This window comes from Myotis daubentonii, chromosome 7 (genome assembly GCF_963259705.1).
Source record: "Myotis daubentonii chromosome 7, mMyoDau2.1, whole genome shotgun sequence".
NCBI lineage: Eukaryota > Metazoa > Chordata > Mammalia > Chiroptera > Vespertilionidae > Myotis > Myotis daubentonii.
In genome coordinates, this window is record NC_081846.1 from 10011404 (window position 1) to 10035338 (window position 23935).

The window sequence follows — 23935 nt, forward strand, 5'->3', positions numbered from 1 at the left end:
TTCCTCACCCAGGGAAGTGTGGCAAGGAGAATAAGTATATGAAAGGCTTGACTGGGTGACTGGAAAAGATTTGATAATACTCAACTTTCTCATCAGTTAAAATGTTCTTGTTAGTGTTGTAAAGAGAAACTGAGGATTAAGAAACTAGATTTTATATGGAGAGCAACTTGAAATACAGAGCAACATCACCAATGCACACATCCTTGGATCAGGCAGTGCTGCAGCTAACGTATCCCTTGCAGCATTGTTTATAATAAAAATAAGCTGTTTAACAAATATGAGGTGGCTTTTTATGTACTAAGATGGAATCATCTCCAAGATATATAATGCTAAGTAAAAAAATCCAGGAACAGAACAGTTTGTGTAGGGTATTATCAGAGGATATTTTTATTTGTGTGTGTGTTCTTTTAAGGTAAGGATGGGTGTGAGATAGAGGAGGAAAAAATGTACATCCCTGCTTTCATATGCACAGAACACGTCTGGAGGGATTATGGAAGAACCTGGGGGGCATTTATTGCCTCAAGAAATAAAACTGAGTAGGGCAGTGGGGAAAGAAAGAAACTTTTACTGAATATAATTCTGTAGCTTTTGAATTTGAAATATGTTAATGTATTGCTTAATAAAAATTTAAATTAAAATTACAGAAAGGAAATGAATTTACTGCAAATTTTTTAAAAAAAGAATAATTACCTGGAAAAATAAATATTAAATCAGCATTATTCTGTAGTTATTCTAGAAAGTGTATGTGAATCTTTGAAATACCCACTATTTAAAGATTTCACATTGTTCTTCAGTTTCTAAAAACTAGACTAGCTTATTGTTAAAAACAAGACAACGGTCCCAAAATGGAGTCACTTATGCTAAGCCCCACATCACCAAACTGAGACTTACCTCAATTATAATTTGACCTCTCCTGCCTGATGGAGCCCTGCATCTCCTGAATGAAATGACCTTGCCATAACCAGCCCACGTTTTGCTAGTATAACTTCCTTGCTCCTGCTCCCTTTTGCATATAAAAGTCTTTCGTTTTGTACAATTCCTCGGAGCTCTTTTCCATCTGCTAGATGCGATGCTGACCGATTCATGAATCATTGCACAAAGCCAATAAAATCCTTAAAACTTATCCAGTGGAATGTTTTTCAGCACCATAAAGCCAAGACAAATTCACCTATCAGACCAAAGTCTCTTCAACTAGTCTCTCAACAAAACCCAAGTGATTCTTGAGCCAATCTTAGTTCTGACACTAGATAAGAAAAATCTCCCAATTTACAAAAATAAGTTAAGTACAGAAATGTAAAAGGTTTTCATATAGTTCTCAAAATTTGGAACCTGCCACTATTTATCTATACTAGACTCTATCAGAAGATGGTATCAGTCAATATCAAAGTATATATTTTGCTTTTTAAAAATTTGATACTTCAATATTTTATAGTATTTCACATGGTAGTTTCCATATGTTCCACGTGAATGTACTGAATGTAACACCCGAGTGTTGCTGGGATCATTTCCAAGGTACTGATTTCTAGAAGGTTGGTTAGACCTGGAGACATCCCCACAGCTGGGCTGCCCTTCCAAGTGTCAAAACCACAGAAAAAGGGGAGGGTGGGGGATTCATTTTACACATCTCTAACGGAGGAAAGGCCTGAGGCCCCTTTGGCTGACTCAGCTTAAGGGACTCTGGATCTGAGGTGCTCCATATTTCTTCTGCTGGTAAAACTATCAAGAGGAAATGTTACCTGCTTCCACACACTTCTCGTCAATCTTCATGTCGTCTTCTATACAAGAGCATCGAAAGAGAAGAGTAGACCTTAAGATGTGTTAGCACCACAAACAAAACCCCCTATATGTAGGCTTACGTCGGTAATGCACAGACCAGCTTAAAAGAATGCTACTCTTACAACTGTTGCTCCCTCACGGGATAAAAAGGACTCCGCTGTATTAAATGAAAATGTATGATATGGGCGGCTACATAACATAAAATGGTTACAAATTTTAAAGCAGGGGCTTTCGAGTGCTGGACAAAGGAGTTTGCCTTTAAGATTCAGTTTCTTTCTATAAATGAGAACTCAGAAAAAAAAAAAGTTATAAAACTGCTTTACATATACTGTCTTCAAAATAGCAGCACCCTAGTCAGTAGTGTGGACTTGTTGATTTTGAGAGAGCAAAATCAGTAGCTCTATTAGATCTCAGAGTGACAAGTTTAAAAATCAGGGCTACTTATGCTGTTACGATAGCTTTTGCTTGCCTTTAAAAAAACAACAACAAAAAACCTAGTTATGTCCTAGGAACTAGTGAATTCATTATTGCTATAAATTATTACTCTAGAAAATAATCTCTAAATGAACATAAGGCATTGAATGACACTGTTGGAAATCTCAGCTATGCTACTTGTTTATCTGTGCTCCTTCTCTATTAAATAGTATTTCATCAAATGTTTCATATTGAATATTTTATTTTAAAACATTGATTAATGGTGTGCCTTTTCAGGAGGTGATAAGTACTACTTCATAATATCATAGTTTATTATATAAAATACTGGAGGCCCAGTGCATGAAATTTGTGCAAGGATAGGCCCTCGTGGGCCCTGCTTCGTCTGGAAGGTCATCCAGAAGGTCATCTGGACAGTCTTTTGCTGTTCAGCCATTCGGTCGATTTGCATATGATGCTTTTATTATTATAGATAATATGTACTTTTAGGACATACTTAACACATTTATTAAAGCACTATTTCTTGATCTCCAGGGAAGTCCTGGCCACTGTGCTAGGCACAAGATGTACAGTGCTGAAATAAAACAGATTTTTATATTAAAAGGAAAATTCAACTCAGTTTAATAAATAATCCATGTACCTACTATGTGCAGGACATTGTACAAAGACCTGTGGGACTGCACACTGTAAATGTTAGTTCTCTTTTCTTTTATTCCTCTCAGTGTTAAGACAACTACACTGTGTGCATTCCTTTGACTGACATCTTTTTATACATTGGGGCATTAGTGACGAGCACACCACTAGGTACATAGTAAGAGCTTAATAAATAGCTGAACTGAGTGTAACTGATGGGGAGAACTACAGGAAATTTCTAGGAGACTTTGGAGATGAGGGTTTTTCCCAATTACTATTTTTTACCTTCTTCCATAGAAATCGCTGGATGCAGGCAAATGATTTAAGGAAAGAGAGAGAGAGAGAGAGAGAGAGAGAGAGAGAGAGAGAGAGAGAGAGACAACACATTAGTCTATACTCAGTTTCTCATATTAGCTTACTTACAATAGGAAAGCAAAGTGCCCAAATTATAGTAATTAATATTCTGGGCTTATTCTCCAGAAATTTAGTAAAAATTTAGTAACAAAATGATTAGTGAATAGCCTGTAGAAACTAATATATTTATGAGCCTTATTAAAATTGGGGATCTACTTGTTTCTGGCAAATCCTACTTTTCATCCCAATAAGCTATAAAAGATTGCATTCTACTCACTTCTGAATTAATGTGCTTAGTTCAGCATATTTTAGGAACTCCTATCTTGACTGGGAGGGAGGGAGGGGAAAGGGAAGGAGGGAAGAAAAGAAAGTGGGAAAGAAAGAGGGATGACTGCTATAAGTGCATCTTCAGTAAATAACATTTTGATAACCATCTGCAAACTAGCACAGGCCTGGAATTTTTCAATAAGTCTTCATTAATAAAACCGCCCAAATCTGTCAACTCCGTAAACTGCTCCTGGGATTTCTTTTTCCTAAGGTAACATTTAAGCAGAGCAGGCAGATATGAAATAATATCTATTGTAGAATCATCTACAACAGTTAAAAAGAAATGACCTAATAGTTTAGAAAGTGATTGCACTCCATCAGAAACATCCCTGTAAGAGGTGACCCTTTGAGTCAGTGGCTCCAACCCTGGCATTCCTGGACTTAGGGATTGGTGAGGATTTAATAGGGTCTACAAGCGATTTTCAGGATGGGCTTTTCAAAAACTCTGATAAAAATTGCACTTAGGAAATACGAGCAAATTACATGTCACCCAGAGGCCATACTAGTTATCAGATACTGATTAGAAGCTTTGTTAGCATTCCTGTGTGTCTTTGAGAAATGAAATAGGAAAGTGAATTAGAGAAGTATGTCAATCTGGCTTGATACACAAACTTTGTTAAAACACGAAGTAGCCTGGCCTGCGTGGCTCAGTGGTTGAGCATCGACCTATGAACCAGCGAGGGTTGCAGGCTCAATTCCCAGTGGGGGGCGTGCAGGAGGCAGCCAACCAATGATTCTCATCGTTGATGTTTCTATCTTTCTCTCCCTCTCCCTTCATTTCTGAAATCAATAAAAATATATTTAAAAAATAAAAATAAAGATCCTGTCCTGGGCAGGAAGCCAGCCCTGAGAGAGGGAGTTTGCCCCGGTGCACATGCTGGGTTTGAGGTATCAGCACACTCACACATGGGTGATTTGAGGTGGGTGTGGGGCTGGTATGGCTGAGACCACCAGAACTCTCGTTGCTTCCTACGAAAAAAGAAATGCACTATCAGAAGAAAAGTCAACCCAGGCCAACCCAGGAGGTACAGATCCAGGCCAGAATGTTCCTAGAATCTTGCTGCCTCCACCCACGTGAAAAAGATTTCTTCCCCCAACACATTGTCAAATACATTCTCTAAATACACAGCCTTTCTGATGTTTCTCCTGCCTCATGGGATAGTGTTAGAGCCACACTGACTTAGAGTGAAAATCTGCCCGTGACCACTAGTTCGCAGACCACAGGCCTCGGTACCTGCCCTCCGGCCCCCTCCCCTCCTCAGCTGGTCTCACTAGAATGTTCTAGCAGGTTCTGTTTCCCTCCGGCTGTCGATGCCCGCCCTCCACAGTTCCTTTACACACGGTCTCAGTTCCTGCGACTGTTCCTCATCCAATAAACCTGGCATTTCGTGTGCTCTGTGCAGGACCCCACCAGAGCCTCCTCGCCACATCTGCCCTCACGAGACCATGAAGAGCGATCTCTTTGGGCCTTTGTCCCTGTTTGTGTCCTCAGCCCCCAGAGCTCAGGCCACCCTTATCCCCTCCACGCTAATCCCTGTAGACTGCCCACCACGCCCCTCCCTGAGCCCTCTCACACACACCCTGGGACTCTCAGCCCCCAGCCCTGTCTGTGAGTGAGCTCTTCGCATCCTCGCTCTAGGAAAGCCCAGGCCTCCCTGAGGCCAGCTGTGCCTGCACCTTTCCAGGGAGAACCCCGATATGTAGCTTTTGCCAGTTCCTCTGGTGTCGGCGCTGCCACGTGGCTGGCTGCCAGCTGCCACCCTGACTTCGCTGACCGTGGCTGAGAGAGGGGCACACAGTGGCTGGCAGCCGGCCCAGTGCACCGCTGCTCATGCCTGGAGCTGGGTCCGTGTCCTTGCTTCTCCCGGCATCTCCAGACTGTTCTCCCTCCTCCCTAGGATCCCCCGCTCCGACTATTATCGCCCCACACCCTCCTCCTGGTGACCTCAGATTACTCCTGCTCACCTCACGCTCAGCACAGCTCTGCCCTAATTCCCGAAGACTCTATCAGGCACATAAATACCTCTTCTAACACCCTGGCTGCTCGGTTCCTGGACGTCCTCTCTCCCAATGACCTTCCCCGGTTCTACCTGGGCCACTGCCTCCCACTGTCATACCCTGAACTTCTCAGACCAATAGCCACAATCTCTCCATAATTTCAATTCCCGGCATCCCTTTCTCTCACCAGCACCTCCTCCCTTCCCAACCCCAGTAATCCATAGACCACACAGGACCTATAATCCACTGATCTTTCTAGAACCTTCCACTGACCTGACCCCCTCCCCTCCCTCCTATGCCATGTTCCTTCATTTCAGTTCCTCCCTGGGCTGTTAAATCCACCTCTGTCTGATCCTGGCCTGCCCCCAAGGGAACTGACCAAATGTATGCCCTTCAACCTTACGTGGGCCCTTCATGTCGATCATATGGTATTCACCTAATCCATTCGCTCTCCAGCTCTCACAGAAACGCTTCACGTTGTCTCCTCGCTCCTTCCCAGCACCTCCTTACCACCCTTTACTCCCAGCTCATGACACGGGTGCTTTCTTCACTGAGGAAGTCAGAGCAGTTGGAAGAGAACTTCCACAGCTCGACCATACCCCCACCCCCGCGTCCGCTGCGTTCTCCGATTCCCTGCGTCACCGTCGCCGAGGATGAACTGTGGATGACCCACCTATGGCCGACCCCTCTTCTACCTGCTCAAGGCAGGTCTCTTCTCTTTCTCCTAAGTCATAAAACAGTTCCTTCTCACTGGACTGTTCGCACTAGCGTTATTTATCCCACCTACACAAAATTCTCTACTTTCCCCTCTAGCAATTTCTCCATTGTTCTGCTCAGCTTTATGCCAAAATGTCTCAAAATTTCCCTCCTGCTCACCATCATCAATTTCTTCACATCTCACTCTGCTAGCATTTTGGCCCCGCCCCTCCACGGAAATCACTTTTATCAGGACCCCCAAGGACATCCACGTTGCTAAGTTCAATGGTCAGTTCTCAGTCCCCTCAACAGCAATTGACCTAGTTGATCAGAACACCATACTGTCTTGATTTCCATCCTGCCTCATTGGTCATTTATTCTCAGTATCCTTTGCTAGTTTCTTTTCTACTTCCTGGTTTCTTAACATGGGCTGAGCCTTCAACCTTGTAAAAAAAAAAAATTTCTGTCTTTACTCAGAAGCGAGGGTGCTGGGTTGAGATTCAGTATCTGAGGTTTCAACTCAGCCTTGAAAGATTAAGAGAGGACTTGGAACTACCATTTACAGTTTAGTTTCCTACATGTTTTCCCTCTTCTAACTGTATTACTATTCGTGTTCTTTGGTATTTAGGAAGCTTAGGGCATATGGACAAGTTGGCACTTGGATTTATAAGTCGGTGTGTGAGTTTGTCCATCTGCTGGTCCCTTTCTTCTCATCTGAACTGCAATAACGAAGCCGGCGAAAACCCTTCATTTCCCGATGGCTCCGGGCTGAGTCTAGGAGTGCGCACTCTCCTCACCTCTTCAGAAGGTGGCTGGAAGGGATTAGGCCAGCACAGGTGCCCAGGGCTGAGACTTTCCGGGCCTGCCACCAGAGCGCATCACTCTGGTCCACCACCTGGAGGACGTCCCCCTTCTGGAAAGGCAGCCCGGCTTCCGCACACGGGATGGTGGGGTCCTCCTGGGGCCAGTACTCAGTCATGGCTCGAACGTACACCTGACAGGGGGGCATAATGGCACTATCAGAACCCGGGCACGCATGGGCCCTCCAGACACAACTTCCTTCCATTCTCCCATCTACCGCTCCATCTTTCCTCCCCACCACAAAAAAGGAGAACTTGCCTCTTGAATGAGTCTAAGAGCTATGGGAAAAGTGACTTTAGGAATAGAATCTCTTAGTTCTGAGAGGTTTTGCTCAAATGTTCACCATCCTTTTTTTTTTTTAATCCTCACCCGAGGATATTTTTCCATTAATTTTTAAAGAGAGGGAAAGACAGAGAGAAATATAGATGTGAGAGAAACACATCGATTGGTTGCCTCCTGCACGAGCCCCAACCAGGGCCCGGGCCGGGGAGGAGCCTGCAACCAAGGTACATGCCCTTGACCAGAATCGAACCCGGGACCCTTTGGTCCACAGGCTGATGCTCTATCCACTGAGCCAAACCAGCTAGAGCATGTTCGCCATTCTTTAAATGACTCCTTAACTTCTTGGTACATAATTTCCTTTTATTGTATTCATTTGCCTCTCACGTAATCAGTATTGAAAAATATACACAGTATTGAACAAGTGCCCCACAGCATAGAGAACAGTAGCACGAAGGCGCAGTAAGTTCTCACCATCTTCTGGCTGTTCACAGGCGGGTCAGAAACTGGAACCACCTTGAACATGATTGTGCCGCGAGACATGGCCTGGAAAATGTCAGAGGGGAAGAATGGCAGCTCGCAGAGTTCCATGCGTTCCTGGGATTCAGCACAGGGAGCTGCGGCTCAAATGCTCAAGTGCAGTGGTGGTTTCCTCCGCAGGGACTTTTACAAGGGCTCAGGCTAAACAGGACCACCCAGAAATGGAAATTAGGAAGTAGTTTGGCTCTGCTCTGCCCTGCTCCAGAGTCCGCTAAAACCTGCACCAAGGCCTGGCCTCCCCCAGGGACCCTCCTCCTAACTGCCACCAGGACCACCCCACCCAGCAAGGTCTCCCTCCCACAGGCGCTGGGGCGGAGCTGAGCTCTCCATCTGACACCCCCTCTTCAAACCTCAGTCAGTAATTATTTCCTGGTTCTGCACCAGCAGCCCGGTGTGAGGGGAAATGAGGGGCTCCCAAGTCTCCCGCGGTGTGTGTGGGGGGGGGGATGGGGGGGGTGTTGATAAGCTAATGGTGGCAATGGGGGGCCCTCACACATTTGGAGGAGACAGAAAACCTGTCCGCCCAACAGGGAAGGTAACAATCACTCTTTCACCCACACTGTGACAGGCATTGGAGGTGGAGAGATTAACAAAATCTTGCTCTCACTCTTAGGAATGTCACTGCCCCATGTCCTGCAACTCTACTACTGGCCCCGGACTGAGGTGGAGGCAGTGGGTCTGTGATGGACAGCACTCCAAGCTCCCTGTGTACCACACACACTCTCACAGCAGTGGCTGCAAAATATGTAGGCGCTTGATATACTCCTTCTAATACCACTCCCCCTCTCAGTGCCCGAGGCATATAAAATTTCCATTTCCCAAAGAACCCGGTCTGAGGACCACTGATGTACCCGATACAGGCCCCACACCTGGGGTGTGCATGGGGAGATGGGGGTTGGGGGGCAAACTACTATGCTATTGACAGCGGGCCTGTGATTCAGGCAACTGTTTGAAGGACGGGAATAGGGACCTGAAGGAGAGAAAAGGCTTGTATAACCAGGTCAGAAATTTCCAGTGCACATCACCAAGGATGTCCCACTCCCCACGCTGCCCTCCGGTGACTTCTTTCTCACCCCAAAACGGCCTCAAGGAAGATGTTAAGCAGATTTCAGCCGTACAAAATGTTAGGGGAGCAAAGGGTGGTCTGCTCAGGTTCAGACTCTGCTCCACAGTCTCACTCTGCCCACGTGGGCTCAGTTTCCACTGGAGCAACTCAGGTGATTAAAGACCTGGGCAGGGTGCCTGGCAGGCTCCCTGAGACAGGGAGAGCAGCTGGGGAAGGGAAGTCTAGTCTCTTCCCGAGGGTGGGCGGGTGGCGGACAGAAACAGACTAGTCTGGGGCCTGGAGAGAGGGCGCGTGGAGAGGGATCAAGTCGCCCTCACACACAGTGGACACACCAGGGGCTGCGTGGCCCGTTCAGCCTCGCGTCTCAGGGAGGCACGAGGAGGGCCAAGAGGAGACCGTTACCAGAATGTGGATCACTTGCTCAGGGTCCAGTCCCTCCACTGCAACTCCATTCACTTCCACCAGTTTGTCTCCGGCGAATAACAAACCTAGGCAGCCAGGAACACAAAACAAAGAAGGGGACAAAGATATTGGCAGAGAGCGAGGCACCTATCCCACAGCTCTGTAACAGAATCGCCAGCTCAAGCATGCTCTGACGGTTTAAAATTGACTGTGAAATACGAATGCTAATACTAATGAAGCAACATGGTTATTCTGTTTACACCACCACCAAAGTGCAGGAGAACTGCCTTTTCCCACTTCTCTGCCAGCCCTGGGTATTGACGGATGGTGGCATCTTTATTTCTGCTAATCTGGTGTTGTAAAATGGAACTGGAACACTGGTGAGAAGATAACACTGCAAGCAAAGATGTCAGGGTCCCGAGGACATGATAAGTGGAAAGGAAAGGGGGGAACACCTCAAAAGAGACCCTGTGAAACGCGGGGGTGAGGATTAAGCCTTGAGAAATACGAAGCGAAGCCGTGGGACTGTGAGGGAGAGGAGACAAGAAGCAGGACAATGTCGTTGACCAGAAACCAGGAACGGCAAGGTCAACAACATCACATGTGCTGGAGAGGCTGGAGGAAGGGCAGTGGACCTGGCAACTAGGAAATCCTGGGGTGGTGGCTGTAAGGATGTTGGGGTAAAACCCTGTGCCAGGTGTTGGGGCCACGGACAGTGAGGACAGGGGGCAGCAGGGACAGAACTGCTTGCTTCAGTAGCACAGCAATGTAAGGTCCATGGCAGAAAGAGAGGGCCAGGGAAAGGCCTTTAAGGATGGGGAAGAGCTATGCCTTTTGAAAGCAGGAGGACCAGGTGAAGAGTGAAAGTTGGGAAGATAGAGTGAGGCCGACCTGGACTTGAATCCTGACTCAAATTGAGCAAGTTCGTTCGTTAATCACTTTGAGCCTCAGTTTCCTCATCTGTAAAATGGCATGATAATACCTACCTCGTGATGTTGCTATGAGAACCGAGAGAACATGATATGGTGCCCAGGTGGAGGAACAGGATTCCTCTGGAATATTTATTCCTTCTTTCTTAGTAACCAAGCAATGCAATGGCACTTACTCCAGCCCCAACCTTAGTTAGGACAGAGGGCTTTTCCTGCCACGAAAACTAAACTATCAAGCGTGTCCTGGTTTCCGGGCCCCACTGTACCCTGTGGCTCCAGCCTACCACTCCTCTCGGCCAGCCCGCCGTGGATGACTCTGGCCACCAGGATGTCCCCTGTCATCTCGTGGCGCTTGATGGTAGCTCCCTGGGGAGAGAGTACAATGGAATTCCTCTTTCAGCTTCGTGACCATTCTCCTGCTGGCTTCCCTCAGTGGAGCTCTGGTCTTTCAGATGAAGGCATTCATACCAAGCAGGGCCCTACCAAGCCATCAAAAGGGAAAGGCCGCCCTAGCTCAGTGGTTTGGCTCAGTGGATAGAGCGTCAGCCTGAGGACTGAAGGGTCCCAGGTTCGATTCCGGTCAAGGGTACATGCCTGGGTTGAGGGCTTGATCCCCATTAGGGGACGTGCAGGAGGCAGCCAATCAATGATTCTCTCTCATCATTGATGTTTCTATCTCTCTTTCCCTCTCCCTTCCTCTCTGAAATCAATAAAGATATATTAAAAATAAATAAATAAATAAATAATAAAAGGGAAAGGCCATTAACGTCGGCCCACTGAATTCTCTAACCACACAGACATAAACCATATTTAGATCCTTCCACAGATAAAGAAACCTCCCACAATTACAACCTAATCAAGGGGGCTATTCCTAGAAAATCAAATGGATGCCTTACTTAGCTTCCCATTAATGGGGGGGGGGGGAGAGACTTAGGCAAATACATTGGAATTGAGTGAAATATTTGTACATGCCAGAAAGCCAAATAATCAAATATATGTCTTATCTCATAGCTCTTTCAAAAAAGAAAAACACTACACAGAAATCTTTCCTCGTGGAAGCATTACAACATGTGATGTGCTTGAAGCCACACACAAAAGCCCTTAAGATCCAGGTTAGCCATTATTACTGTAGGTGCCCTCACATGCTTGGAGTGCCTCAGACTGTGCCTGGGAGCACAGGCAAGAATATGGCCAGGTAACCGCTAGAGATCGAGTTCACCATGAACCCTGGTCTAATTCTCACTGAAATTATAAAGTGGTTGTCTTACCAGGGGCTGTTGGTTTTTCACCAAACAAACAATCCTCATAGCTTCCTCACCCTCGGGGATGTTGTCCGGCAGGGGAGGTAGAAGGGGCTCAAAATCTTTCTGAGCCACAGTGTCATGGGCACCGAGCAAGGCCTGGGGACAGGGAAGGACAAGGCGACAGCCGTCACACATGGACATAGCCATCGGAGACAGTGACTCCATACTACGTAAGACACAATGACAGCCATCAACACACACATGCCCAGTGCAGGTCTAAGCATTTTCTAAAGTGGATGGACTCCGTCTTCAGGATACTCTGTGAGGCAGGAACACTTATTGTCCCCATTTTGCAGGTAAACAAGCAAGACACAGAGAGGTTAAGCAATACTTAATATATTCTTTCATCTCTGTTCAAATGTATTATTCTGTCACGTTCTCATTTCCTGGAAACCCATGTCACCCATGGTGCTCCTATGACCTTCAACTAAAAACAACTTTTCTAATATTTCCCCTAATGAAGGCAGAATAGGGGGGTGGGGAGGCAGTAATCAAAACACCTTGCTTGCTTAACCTGTCACCAAAATTTCATGTGGAACAGGATGAGAAAAAATAGTTCCCTGGTTTAAGGTACGATAAAATGTTCCTTCTAATGACCCACTATGTTAAACTTTCCATTCCACGGGTGGGGAAGCAGTCCTACAGCCCTGCCTAGGAATGTGGGGCAGAGCTTCACTGGAACTGAGAAAATTCTCTAGGGTTATCTTGTGAACTAAATTTTTTGACTCATAAATTCCATTGCTCCAAATGCAGACATTCTCCTGAAGTTCTCATGTGCTGATAAACTGACCCCAAAATCTGACTTTTCTTCTGCCATCAAATGTTCTCCATATACCCTCTGTCTCCATAGAGCTAATCATCACTATGTTGTGGTTCCTACATACCTTCACACACTTTATCCAAAACTTAAAATATCCCAAGATGGAAAGGAAGGATGCTACCTTGGTTGCACCGGAATTTTAGAGGCTTTGCAGGGAGGGAAATAAGACACCATGGAAAGTTCTGGATGTCTCCTCATAAATACGTCAGGCGTGGCTCCTGACTGACACCTTGAGCCGCTCATACCTCACTCCTACATGTTTTGATACAAACGGCAGGTCACCCATGTACGGCAATAGGGCATGTATTCAGAGAGCACATTTTCCAGCACATTCTTTCCTTTCCCTACTTTGTCTATGTGCCAGGTGGGCATGTCTTGTCCGTGTAGCAAGCACTTGCCTTAAAGTGCGGAGCCTGGAGGATTTGTCTCAGCTCCTGGATCTCGGGGGAGCCAGGGGCTGCATGTAACATCGCCACAACCTGGTTGATGAGAAAGCACACATTGTGAAATTGTTTAATGTGGGAGACCGCCGGCCAGTGTCCTCCCTTCTAGTAAAGCTCAATGAGGAGCCCTCAGTGGATGCATAATCATCCATCAGACTCTCCCACGAGCGCCTTTGGTTTCTTTAAAGAAGCCCCGTGAGTAAAGTGCGTCCCCTTCGAGCTCTACTGTCCTGTGGACCACAGGCCACCTCACCTCATGGGACAGCGCCTGTGCCTGGGAGGTGGCAGGAAGGAGTTTCTTCCCTTTAAATTCCTGGAGGCAGTCATACACCTGCAGAGGGCGGCCGTGCGAGAACAAGAAGGGCGTGTCCATCACAGACCAGCTGACGTCCTGGGGGTCAGCATCTCCTAGGGAAGGAACAGCCTGGGAGCCGCACAGCAGCCGGGCAGCCGAGCGGGCCTCTAATAAGGGGTCTCCGGTTGTCAAGGAGAACTGAAGCCAAGTTGGGTGGTTCTAACGCTCCAAAGGCTCCCCTCCTGGTTGCCATGGCAAAGTGACCTTCCCTAACTGGTTTCACTGAAAAAGACTCAAACTTACTCTTGTTAAACCAAGAAAGAGAGGGGTTTCTAGGATTGAGACCAATGGCGACTTGGGGCCAGACCCCCTCAAGGCCCTGGGCTGATGTGAGCTCTGGGATCAGGATTCGCCCGAGAACGTGAACAAAAGGCCGGGCACACAGATGCTTATATGCACTCCACTCTTATCTTTTGTTTGTTTTCTCCTCCTTCCCTAATTCTCCAGTAAAAGTTCATTTATAAAAATTCCGACTTCGTCTCTGCTGACCCTTAGGAGTTTTTTTCCAGCCAGGACCTAGGGTTGGGCCGAGTCCACCAAGGCCCGCCTGGCTCCATGGTGCAGCCCTCCGTCTCATTGCAGACACATCGTTTCTCTTACGGATGCAGAACCGAGACCCAGAGGCCAGGGCAGCCCAGTCTCCTCCCTCCAGAGCTGGGAGCTGCACTTCCTGCCCTGCCTCAGGGCCAGTGCTCAGTGTCCCAGACCCACTAGGCTGCTGCACTGACGCTCAGTGTGAGAAGGGCAGCGCCTTCAGTGACACACAGCTCCTGCAGGAGGAAATGCACCTGGCAGCAACCCGGTGAGGTTTCCCAGCTTTCCTGAGATATAAGTGATAGAGAACACTGTGTAAGCGTAAGATACAAACGTGGCTGCTTTGTGATCCCAGGGCCCTCGGGGAGAAAAGAAAGGAGCTGCTATGCTCTTTACCATCTAAGTTAGTTCCTTCCTAAACTAAGAGGTTTGTTAGCTCTCTCTGAGAGAACTTTTCCTGCCTGGCCAGTGTGGCTCAGTGGTTGAGCATCGACCTATGAACCAGGAGGTCACGGTTCGATTCCCGGTCAGGGCACATGCCCAGTGTGGGGTGTGCAGGAGGCAGCCGGTCAATGATTCTCTCTCATCATTGATATTTCTCTTTCTCGCTCTCCCTTCCTCTCTGAAATCCATAAAAATACATTTAGCCCATTTAAAAGAGAACGTGTTTCCAAGTTGGGATTTCCTGCCAGGGACACGCGGCCCTGCTGGGTAGGCGGTTTCTGCCCCCAGGACAGGCCAAGGCTTCTGAGCGTCAGGGCGCACCTTTAGCAGAGCCTGCAGCCACGGGGAGCGGAGGAGGTCGTACAGGAGACACAGTCCGCTCACGTCTCGGCTGTAGAACAAATTCAGCTCTTGCAGCACAAGCCTCAGGATTTGGGAGAGACCTGGGAAAGGCAGAGGGCAGAGTCAGGGTGGCAGGCAGGTGGAGGAGGCAAGAAGGCGGTGTACATGTGAAGGATAAGTCAGCCGGGACGTGCCACGGGGGCTCAGATGGCACCGAGGGGTGGCAATGACACTGGATTTAAGGCCAGAAGATCTGCCTTCAGGCCCTATTCTTTCACTTGCTCAGAAAGTCACCGAACAACCTGGGACCCAGGTTCCTGTGGCAAAAAGAGAGTATGTTAGCTCTCCCATAGGGTTGCTGCCAACGCCTGATGAAATAAGAGGTCATAGTACACAGGTGGAAGATATTCTGAGAGCAATATTGCTTTTATTCTCCCCAATCTTACCAGCCTTTGGCTTATTCCAAAACCATCTAGTTGTTTTCTGGGTACTCCTTCCCTAATTCAAACAGAGAGTCATTTGTCTACCCTCTCTGAAAATGCTTATTGAAAATGTGATTGAAAAACTCTAACTCCCAATAAGTTTTTAATACACATCTCAGGATTCCACTGCTTAAAGGGGCTGACCAGATTTTCATGAATTCTCGGTTTTTTAGAAGTGTTTTCATAGAAATTCTGTTTGATGCCGTGACATTTTGAATGTGAACAAGTTATGAAGCTCTAAGTTTAGGTAAGACATTGGGTCAGTATCTTTCCTTCCTGCCCTGAACATTACTTAGACTTATAACCAATACAAGTGGTAGGACCCTCAAAAGTGTCCAGGACCCTTATAGGAATCACAGTAAATCTATCAGAATTTGACCCATGTATTTGATCACATGTTCAGAGTATGGTATCAGACCTCCCTAGCTTAGAAACAGGATCCGGGAGCCACATACCATCCTCGGGACTGGACGGCGTAGAACGCGTCAGGTCCTCCTTGTCGGGCGGGTCTGCGCCTTTGTCTGAGGGTATCATCCTCCCGCCTGAGCTCCCGGAGAGAATCCAGGCCTGGGGAGCAGGTCAATAGACAGCACACCGCTCACTCACCCACGCTGGCCACGCAGCTCTTGGCGCCCTGAAATACATTTCAACAGCCCTTACTGGGCGAGCCAGGCCTGTGCTACACAGGGATCCTCAGCCAACACACAAAAAACTCTTGCACTGTGGTCCTGACTCTCACCAGCACTAGTTGCGCAGAAGAGAAAACTGCTATTTCATAAAACACTCGCTCTACGGCGCCCTTTGCCTAGTAGCTTTTACCATCACTCAGAGCTTAGAAGCCTCCCTGACTGACTCAGGAGCCCCATTCCCTCTCATTGTACCAGAGTCGTGTGTTACTGCTGAGCCACACTCTTAGAATTTACTTTCTATATTGCTTTAGGCAGGTTTATTTATTTCTTTATTTTTTTAAATGTTTTTATTGATTTCAGAGAGAGGGAGGAGAGATAGAAACATCACTGATGAGAATCATTGATCGGCTGCCTCCTGCACGCCCCCTCCTGGGATTCTGCCCACAACCCAGGCATGTGCCCTCAGCAGAATCGAACGCGGGGCCTCCTGGTTCATGGGTTGACGCTCAATCACTGAGCTACACCGGCTGGGCTGCTTTAGGTAGGTTTAATTTCAAGAAACAGAATTCCAAAAACAATAGTGGCTTAACAGAAGTTTATATCCTGCTCATGTAAACTTCCAGAGGCGGATTCAACCCCGGGCTGGTCGGGCAGCCTTGCTCCATGAAGTTCTCAGAGGGTTCTTTCCACTCAGCCCTCCACCACCCCGGGGGGGGGGGGGGGCGGTGTGCTCCTCACCCTCCTGCTCCAGGTGGTGGCTGGAGGCCAGCCATCACATCTACAGTTCAGCCAGCAGGCCAGGGGGAGTGGGGCTTGAGGAAATGAGGGCAGGGGAACATGCCCACGACTTTGAGGAAGTTTCCCAGAAGGTGCCCTTCACAATGAAGAATCGCCTCATGCCCTGTGTAACCCTCAAATGTCCACTGCACGTTCATGTGGCTGGAAGAAAACCTCTATAACTATCTGAGCCTAGAACTCAACTTTTCTTTCTTTTTCTTCTTCTAATCAATAGACAAGCATTTATTTACAGCCTATTTTATGCCAAGTCAGTAATTGCCACAAGGGAATTTTTCAACTTTTCTTTACATATAGATACAAAGTACTTTTACACAGTTTTAACATACACTGAATTTTCAGGAATGCTACTAAATGCAACTAAACCACGTAGACCAGAAAGCCCAGAACTGTACCTTTAGCTACTGAGAACGGACAGAAGGGCAGACAGGTGGATCCCCGGCATTGAGGACCACTTGGCAGGGTCTCTTACCTGCGAGATTGCAGACACGTAATGTTGCTGGTATCAAGGGAAAAGCTTTATCGGGAAATTAGCTGCTTTCAGCTGCCAGTCACCTCGCTGTTCCAGATTAAATCTCTGCATATCCTCTTTGATTTAATCCACAGGCGCCTAACCATTCAATGACTCCCAAGCCTCCCTTGTTACAAATCTTAAGTAATCCTTACACTGAAGAGTTCAGTAATTTCTCTCATTTTAAACCTTTCTGTAGTATTTTCTCTCTCATTGTCAGCACATTGCTAATGGTTAAAGATCAATACTTGTGTTGAGTGTTTCAGGATAACAGACAACCCGCAACAGAGATAGCATTTTATTTGAATGGAAGGGAAAACTGTGGAGATACCTGAGAGGAAGCCTAGTACCTTACTAATTGTCTCACGCTATGGTGAGAGAACAATGAAATCAGCAGCAGTTCCTTCTGGAAGGCCCCCTACCAAGCCACTGCTCTGAACTTCATGGTTCGCCCATCCTCTGTCTCAGATTGGAGCTACTTCTTTGTCTGAACGTTTCATATTGCAGGGAGGGGGGAGAACTTTGAAAGCAGGCATCACAAAACAACAACAAACAGGAGAAAGGGTACTGCTGACAGCAAGGCGAAGGGTAAAGACCAAATAGCGATTATAAGGTTTATCAGCTCCTTTATCCTAAATTAACATATGGCTCTCCACTGTAGATGAAAATCCAAGCTGGGAATGGGATACATTTGTGAATGTTTCACAAAAAGCACTTAATTTTATTAAAAGTTTTTATTTTCACACTAGCCAGTTTGGCTCAGTGGATAGAGCGTCGGCCTGTGGACCAAAGGGTCCTGGGTTTGATTCCGATCAGGGGCACATGCCTCGGTTGCAGGCTCCTCCCTGGCCCGGGCCCTGGTCAGGGAGCATGCAGGAGGCGACCAATCGATGTTTCTCTCCCATGGATATTTCTCTGTCTTTCCCTCTCTTCCACTCTCTCTAAAAATCAATGGAAAAACACCCTCAGGTGAGGATTGAAAAGTTTTTTATTTCCAACTTTTCACTTTGGAACTTTTAATGCATGACCTGTATGAAATGACATCTCTGCAGCTGCAGGAGGAAAGCGCACTGGGAAGTTCTAGGTTCGAGGCTCAGCTCTAATAGGAAGTGAATCACAGCCACTCCTTGTCTGTAAAACGGGAATCAGTAGGGTGAGCATTCATCAGGGTGAGAGGTCCTTGCAAATTGCTACAGACATTGCCTGGAGACTTAGGGCTTTTCCCCCAAGAGAACTGAAATTTTATAATTTTAATATGCTATTTGAAACGTATAAATACAGTAAGAAGAAACTAATGTTAACAGGGTAGTTTCATTCATGACTCCAATAAAAGGATGAATTATAACATGTTTTTTGTGTTTTGAAAGAATTAATACGGCCTACCAGCATTTTAGAACTTCTCAGTGGGTCTCAAGTTCTCCTCTGTCCATTTCCACAATTATCCCAGTCTCTATCTCCTAGGGGGTCAAAGGCATCCAGTACAATTGCCTTTACAGGTCAGATGTGGAATTTACTTAAAAGTCCAAGCATTCCCTAATGGAAATGAAAAGTGTTTAACATACACTGATCTTCCAGTACCGTCCCTTGGCAGCAGGCCCACGCGGGCAGAAAGCATCAGGCTTCTTGAGAAGACACCCCAACAAGGAGATGATTGACTAAGGCCTAATATTTCTAACCAGGATTTTAAATCCTCACTCCTCCCTTCCCCGAATCTGTTTAAAGGAGAGAGAAAAAACAAAAACAAAACAAACATAAAAACACAGTAACTATCAAAATATGCCTTTTATTCAAAGAAATAACAGACTTCTTTTAAGACCCTTGTCCTCAGGTTAATAGGATCAGGTTAATTTTTCCTTTGCCACCAAATAATAATTAAGTTTGTTTATTTTAAAGAGAGATGTCTGAGACCCTAGAGGAACCTCTGAGGCAGATGACAATGTGGGCACCAAAACACAAAGCCTGGCTTCTTTTAAAATTGTAGTCTGCCCTGTGTCATTTCTTTTGCAATCAAAACAACCTCATAAAGATGAATGTCTTTTATTATGAAAATTGCTGTTACATTACAGCCAACATTCCAAAACAGTATTTTAATAAACACTCGTCTTGATTATAAAGTAGAGCAAAAACCATGATCCTGCTTGTTAGCATCTGCTGATGTTTAACATAAATCAGGACACTCCGTACGCTCCCCACGTGTGCAGATGAGATGAGGAAGAGCACCTATGTGATCCAAACAGCTACTAGTGTTACTTGTACAGTATAAACCCACCACTTACAACATAAAAAAAGCAAAACACTACGATGTTGAGGTGTCACAATACTTGTGAGATGGGAAAAGCTGAGCGCGTTTCCTTTTTCTTCCCCCTTGAGTCCCCCGTGAGGCACAGGGAAGCACAACACTAGGTCAGGGACAGATGCAGGGCTCCACTTCCCTGTCTCCTAATCTTTGCTCCACTGCTGCCTGCATGCAAAAGTCTTCGCCTCATTCCCAGGCCTCAGGCACAGCCTTTGCCTGTGGACAGGGGAGGATCCGCAGCAGCTCAGAGTCAGTGTTGGAGTCCAGTGTATTCACCCTGTAGCACTCACTGTAAGGAAACCGAGGACAAGATTCCTATGTTCTTTTACTCAGGAGGCAGAACACTCCTATTTGGACACGACCCTTGTTTGGGGTTGGAATTTGTTGGTCATTATATTGAACCTCTCTCCTATGATGAATACCCTGGTGGAAAAGCTTAGAAAAAGTTAAAACTGCAGTTTAAAAGTTCCTCTTGCTCCTGTCTCAGCAAAGCAGCAGGATGCACCCAGGATTGCAAGAAACCCAGGAAGGCAGAGTGTGGTAACCGTCGTTTCGAGGACAATCTGCTCCTTGCAAAAGGGTCTGGGGTAACTGCAGGCAAACCAGAAACTCAAAAATGTCCATCGACTTCCTTAACATGAGAACCTTCCTGACAGTGTGGAGCAGCGTGCCCTTCGCTGAAGGAAGGGATGTCCTCTTTCTTCAAACAGTAGTAGAGGGGACTGGTCCAATCTGAATTCTACCTCCTTCTCGATCTTCCCTTTAAACTGTACAGTCTTTTCCTCTGGGCTCAGAGCTCTGATCATTAGTAAGGCTCAGAAATAACCAAAATAACACAACATCCTAACTTCAAGACCATTCTTCTTTGCCACTACAGGAAGGTGCCAGATGGTGCTATAACACTCTGTAGAGATAATCCAGTTGTTAGCTGTTACGCAGCCTAGTTAAGCTTCTCACGCTGGATCTGATAGTAACATGCCTGAAAAAAATAAAAACAATTTCAAAATTTACTTTGAAAGAAATTACATAAACATAGCAACACACATGGGACTAAAGAAAGAAAATCCCTTATTCATTCTGATGGCCCAATAAAATCAGTTGCTTTCATTTTCCCTGTTCTCTTCCAGTCTCCGATCCAATGTCTATATTGCCTAGCTATAATTAATAGAAATATAATTTTATGCATTTCCCTCTAATTAAAAAAAAAACACAAAACTTTTTACAAGCTGTATAATATTCTTCACTAAGTAATACTATAATTTGCTAAGCCACTGTTAATTGGACATTTAGAGAATGCTGCTCATTATAAGATACACAAATAACCATGATCAGAATCATCATGTTTGGTAAAACATGCATCATCCCACACCTATGAGTCGGAATGTCTAGGAACATTTTAAAAAAGCATCCCTTGGTGATTCTGAAAGTATCCTGGCCTGGGAGTTACTCACACTACAAACACCACCTCATCCAAATAATACATAATGTCCCCCATTCTTGAATTATAAATCTCCAGGCGTAGGACTACTCAAACTCCAGAAACATTTTTGATGTTGTTGACATCAATGTTAATAACAGCTGTTTTCCAAAAGGGTGACTAATGTAAGTGTAATAATTCAGTTTCTTCCTTGGTGATATGTTTTGAGATGCTCTTCAATAACATAGGTAGTTAATAAGTCATTGGTGGTCAGTATTTTCCCCAGTTCCCACCACCCTTTTTCAGTTTATTTAATAAAAATGGTATTTCAGTTGAAAAGTTAAAACATTAACCCAATGCAGAAATCTGACATTAAATTCTAGTTTTCCCCCTCATTTTAATGTCTGCCTTTCCTTCTTTCTCCCCTTTTCTATCTTTAACCCTAAAGCACTTGTAATTTGCAATATTGGTGATTTCACCTGATTCCACTCTCCTTCCAAAATTCTTAGTAAGCTATCCCATGACTTTACCATTTATTTATTTATTTATATTTTTAAAATATATTTTATTGATTTTTTACAGAGAGGAAGGGAGAGGGATAGAGAGTTAGAAACATCGATGGGAGAGAAACATCGATCAGCTGCCTCCTGCATACCCCCTACTGGGTATGTGCCCGCAACCAAGGTACATGCCCTTGACCGGAATCGAACCTGGGACCCTTGAGTCCGCAGGCCGATGCTCTATCCACTGAGCCAAACTGGTTAGGGCGACTTTACCATTTATTAAGTAAACTTCTCGTTTCCATTTTTTTGTCTGATGTTTCCATTTTTATATGTGAAGTTTTCATTATAATGTCTATATGGGAGCTATCCCTTCCACTTAGTTGCCTATTCCTGTAACAGTGATATACTATCTTAATTATAATTCTGTAACATTTTACTAACTGGAAGAGTGGGTCTATTCTCCCTCTCTTTTTTCAGAAGAGTTTTTGTCATTTTCTTTCTGTTGTTCTTCCAATAAACTTCAGAATGATTCTACTGCAGTCCAAGAAAAATTGAGGTGGGGGAAGCAAAATGACTTTCAACAATCCCTAGAGAGCCCAGATCAGAGAACCTCATTTATACCTACTGGCTACAGTAATACATGGCGGGAAAGAAGATGCTATTCTTATTCATTCTCTACATACTGCCTGCTGGTTTTACCTTAGTTCCACTAAACAGCTCGGATACTTTTTTAGACACTATGAATCCTTCTGTTTCTTCTCTAGAATTACATTTATATAGATGCTCTACATTTATAAAACTTTGAATTATCAATTTATAGGGAGATTGGGTGATGAATAATTTGCTTTAATATTTTAGAGAATAATTGACTGATTGGTCAATCTCCTTAATATATTATCATATTTTAAAATATTAACAACTAGAGGCCTGGTGCACGAGATTTGTGCACTGGGGGGTGGGGGTGGGGGTGGGTGGGTAGGGGGAGAGGTTTCTTCAGCCCAACCTGCGTCCTCTCACAGTCCGGATTCCTCACTCCTTACTGATCCACCTGCAGCAGAGGCGGGAGAGGCTCCTGCCACCACCACTGTGCTCACTAGCTGGGAGCCCAGCTTCTGGCTGAGTGGCACTCTCCCTGTGGGAGCGCACTGACTACCAGGGGGAAGCTCCTGAATTGAGCGTCTGCCCCCTGGTGGTCAGTGCACGTCATAGCAATCGGTTATTCTATTGTTCGGTCAATTTGCATATTAGGCTTTTATTATATAAGAAGATATGTGCTCTAAAGGCACTTAATGTTTGCATTAAACTTATATAAAGAAGAAAACTGGCTAATTACAGATCTGTAATATGGTAATTGAAGGGTAGATTTTAAGGTAGTATTAAATAACACCTATACTTACCTTCAAGGTGGTGAACATTATGCCCTGTTCCCCATGCTGAAGATATGGGTCCATTAGATCCTCAATGAGATGTACCTCAGAGCCTAAATTCCTAATCCTGCCCAACGAGAAAAAGATACTGAATCATTTCTTGTACATCTTCCTTCTGAATCTATTTGAGGGGGAAAGAAAGAATAGCTCGAAAAAGAGGTAATGACATAGTGGAATGGTTTAATAGAAATGAGAATTTTTTTAGTGGGGGGGAGCATATTCCTGTCATCAGTTCAAAAAAAGCGAAAGGCATACATGTTAAAACGAGTGGTCACTAACATTAAAGTCAGAAAGACTGGTCACCTGGCCCGTAGCACCACATATAAGAAAACAGGAAACAGGTCGTCCATGGACCACAAGAAGTCCTCCTGCAGAGACGCCAGCACGCCCTGAGAGATCTCCTCGAAAGTCTGCTGGATGACTTTCAGTTTGTCTGATGGGGTAAATGTTGTGCTGTTGGGGGAAAAAAGACAAAAATATACCTGGTAATTTTCTTACTGGAGCCATTTGTTATTCATTTTTTGAGAGTATTCCCTCCTGAGGTACATCAGGCACAATGAGTCGCTGGAAGGGGTGACCTCTGTAACCCGATGGTTCTCTGAGAAAAGAAGCTTCCAACTATCTACCATTCACCTGGAAGAGTTCACTAAGTCACACGTCATCTCCTTTCACCAAGTGGATCTTATTTTCATATTATGTGCTCTTCTCTGAGGAAGTGTAGCTAATTTCCATTTGGCTAAAGATGTGATTATATAGGTAAGTTTCTGGGTAGGCGCTCCACTTTTGACAATACAAGGGCTTTGTAGAGTGAAAGGTAACAGAATGTCTCAAAAGAGCCTTTCTGCCGAAACCAGTTTGGCTCAGTGGATAGAGCGTCGGCTTGCGGACTGAAGGGTCCCGTGTTCGATTCCGGTCGGGGGCATGTACCTGGGTTGCGGGCACATCCCCAGTGGGAGATGTGCAGGAGGCAGCTGATCAATGTTTCTCTCTCATCGATGTTTCTGACTATCTCTCTCCCTTCCTCTCTGTAAAAAATCAATAAAATAAATTAAAAAAAAAAAAAAGAGCCTTTCTTATCTCCAGGCTGTTTTGACAACATCTAGGAGGGAAGGGGCGTTTGGAGCTTAAGTAAAAATAAGATCTCATTAATATCTTAATAGACTAACCACTACTTTGATTTATGTGTTTTTTTCCAACAAATAAGAGATTACCTGATCTGCTGTAGACATTCCACAGCTGACGCAAAACAAGCATCTTTTGTGGTTGGCAAAACCTGCAAAAAGAGTATTTATGAAACTCAATGAGAAAAGCTATTTTTTAAAAAAATATATCTTTATTGA

General features: G+C 45.4%; 2 protein-coding genes across 19 annotated transcripts in view; both read right to left on the reverse strand.

Annotated features, from left to right (window-relative positions):
- Positions 1-17205, reverse strand: part of MPP4 (MAGUK p55 scaffold protein 4) — a 35089-nt gene extending 17884 nt beyond the window's left edge. For 2 of the 9 annotated variants that reach the window (XM_059702758.1, XM_059702755.1), the window contains exons 1-13: positions 16914-17204; positions 15473-15651; positions 14515-14636; positions 13114-13191; positions 12816-12896; positions 11562-11693; positions 10560-10659; positions 9365-9450; positions 7831-7902; positions 7014-7210; positions 4427-4491; positions 3127-3144; positions 1737-1775 (exon numbers count right to left, since the gene is read on the reverse strand). In XM_059702758.1, coding sequence (XP_059558741.1) covers positions 1737-1775; positions 3127-3144; positions 4427-4491; positions 7014-7210; positions 7831-7902; positions 9365-9450; positions 10560-10659; positions 11562-11693; positions 12816-12896; positions 13114-13191; positions 14515-14636; positions 15473-15551 — 1069 coding nt within the window. In that variant the 5' untranslated portion in view covers positions 15552-15651; positions 16914-17204. Of the gene's footprint in view, positions 1-1736; positions 1776-3126; positions 3145-4426; positions 4492-7013; positions 7211-7830; positions 7903-9364; positions 9451-10559; positions 10660-11561; positions 11694-12815; positions 12897-13113; positions 13192-14514; positions 14637-15472; positions 15652-16913 lie in introns of all 9 variants that reach the window. The other 7 variants (XM_059702764.1, XM_059702762.1, XM_059702756.1 and 4 more) reach the window with 6 other exon arrangements.
- Positions 17206-18715: 1510 nt separating this feature from the next.
- ALS2 (alsin Rho guanine nucleotide exchange factor ALS2) overlaps positions 18716-23935 on the reverse strand; it is a 62923-nt gene continuing 57703 nt past the window's right edge. For 5 of the 10 annotated variants that reach the window (XM_059702774.1, XM_059702768.1, XM_059702766.1 and 2 more), the window contains 4 exons: positions 23807-23868; positions 22899-23048; positions 22566-22662; positions 18716-20227 (listed from right to left, as the gene is read on the reverse strand). In XM_059702774.1, coding sequence (XP_059558757.1) covers positions 20189-20227; positions 22566-22662; positions 22899-23048; positions 23807-23868 — 348 coding nt within the window. In that variant the 3' untranslated portion in view covers positions 18716-20188. The other 5 variants (XR_009453732.1, XM_059702769.1, XR_009453731.1 and 2 more) reach the window with 4 other exon arrangements.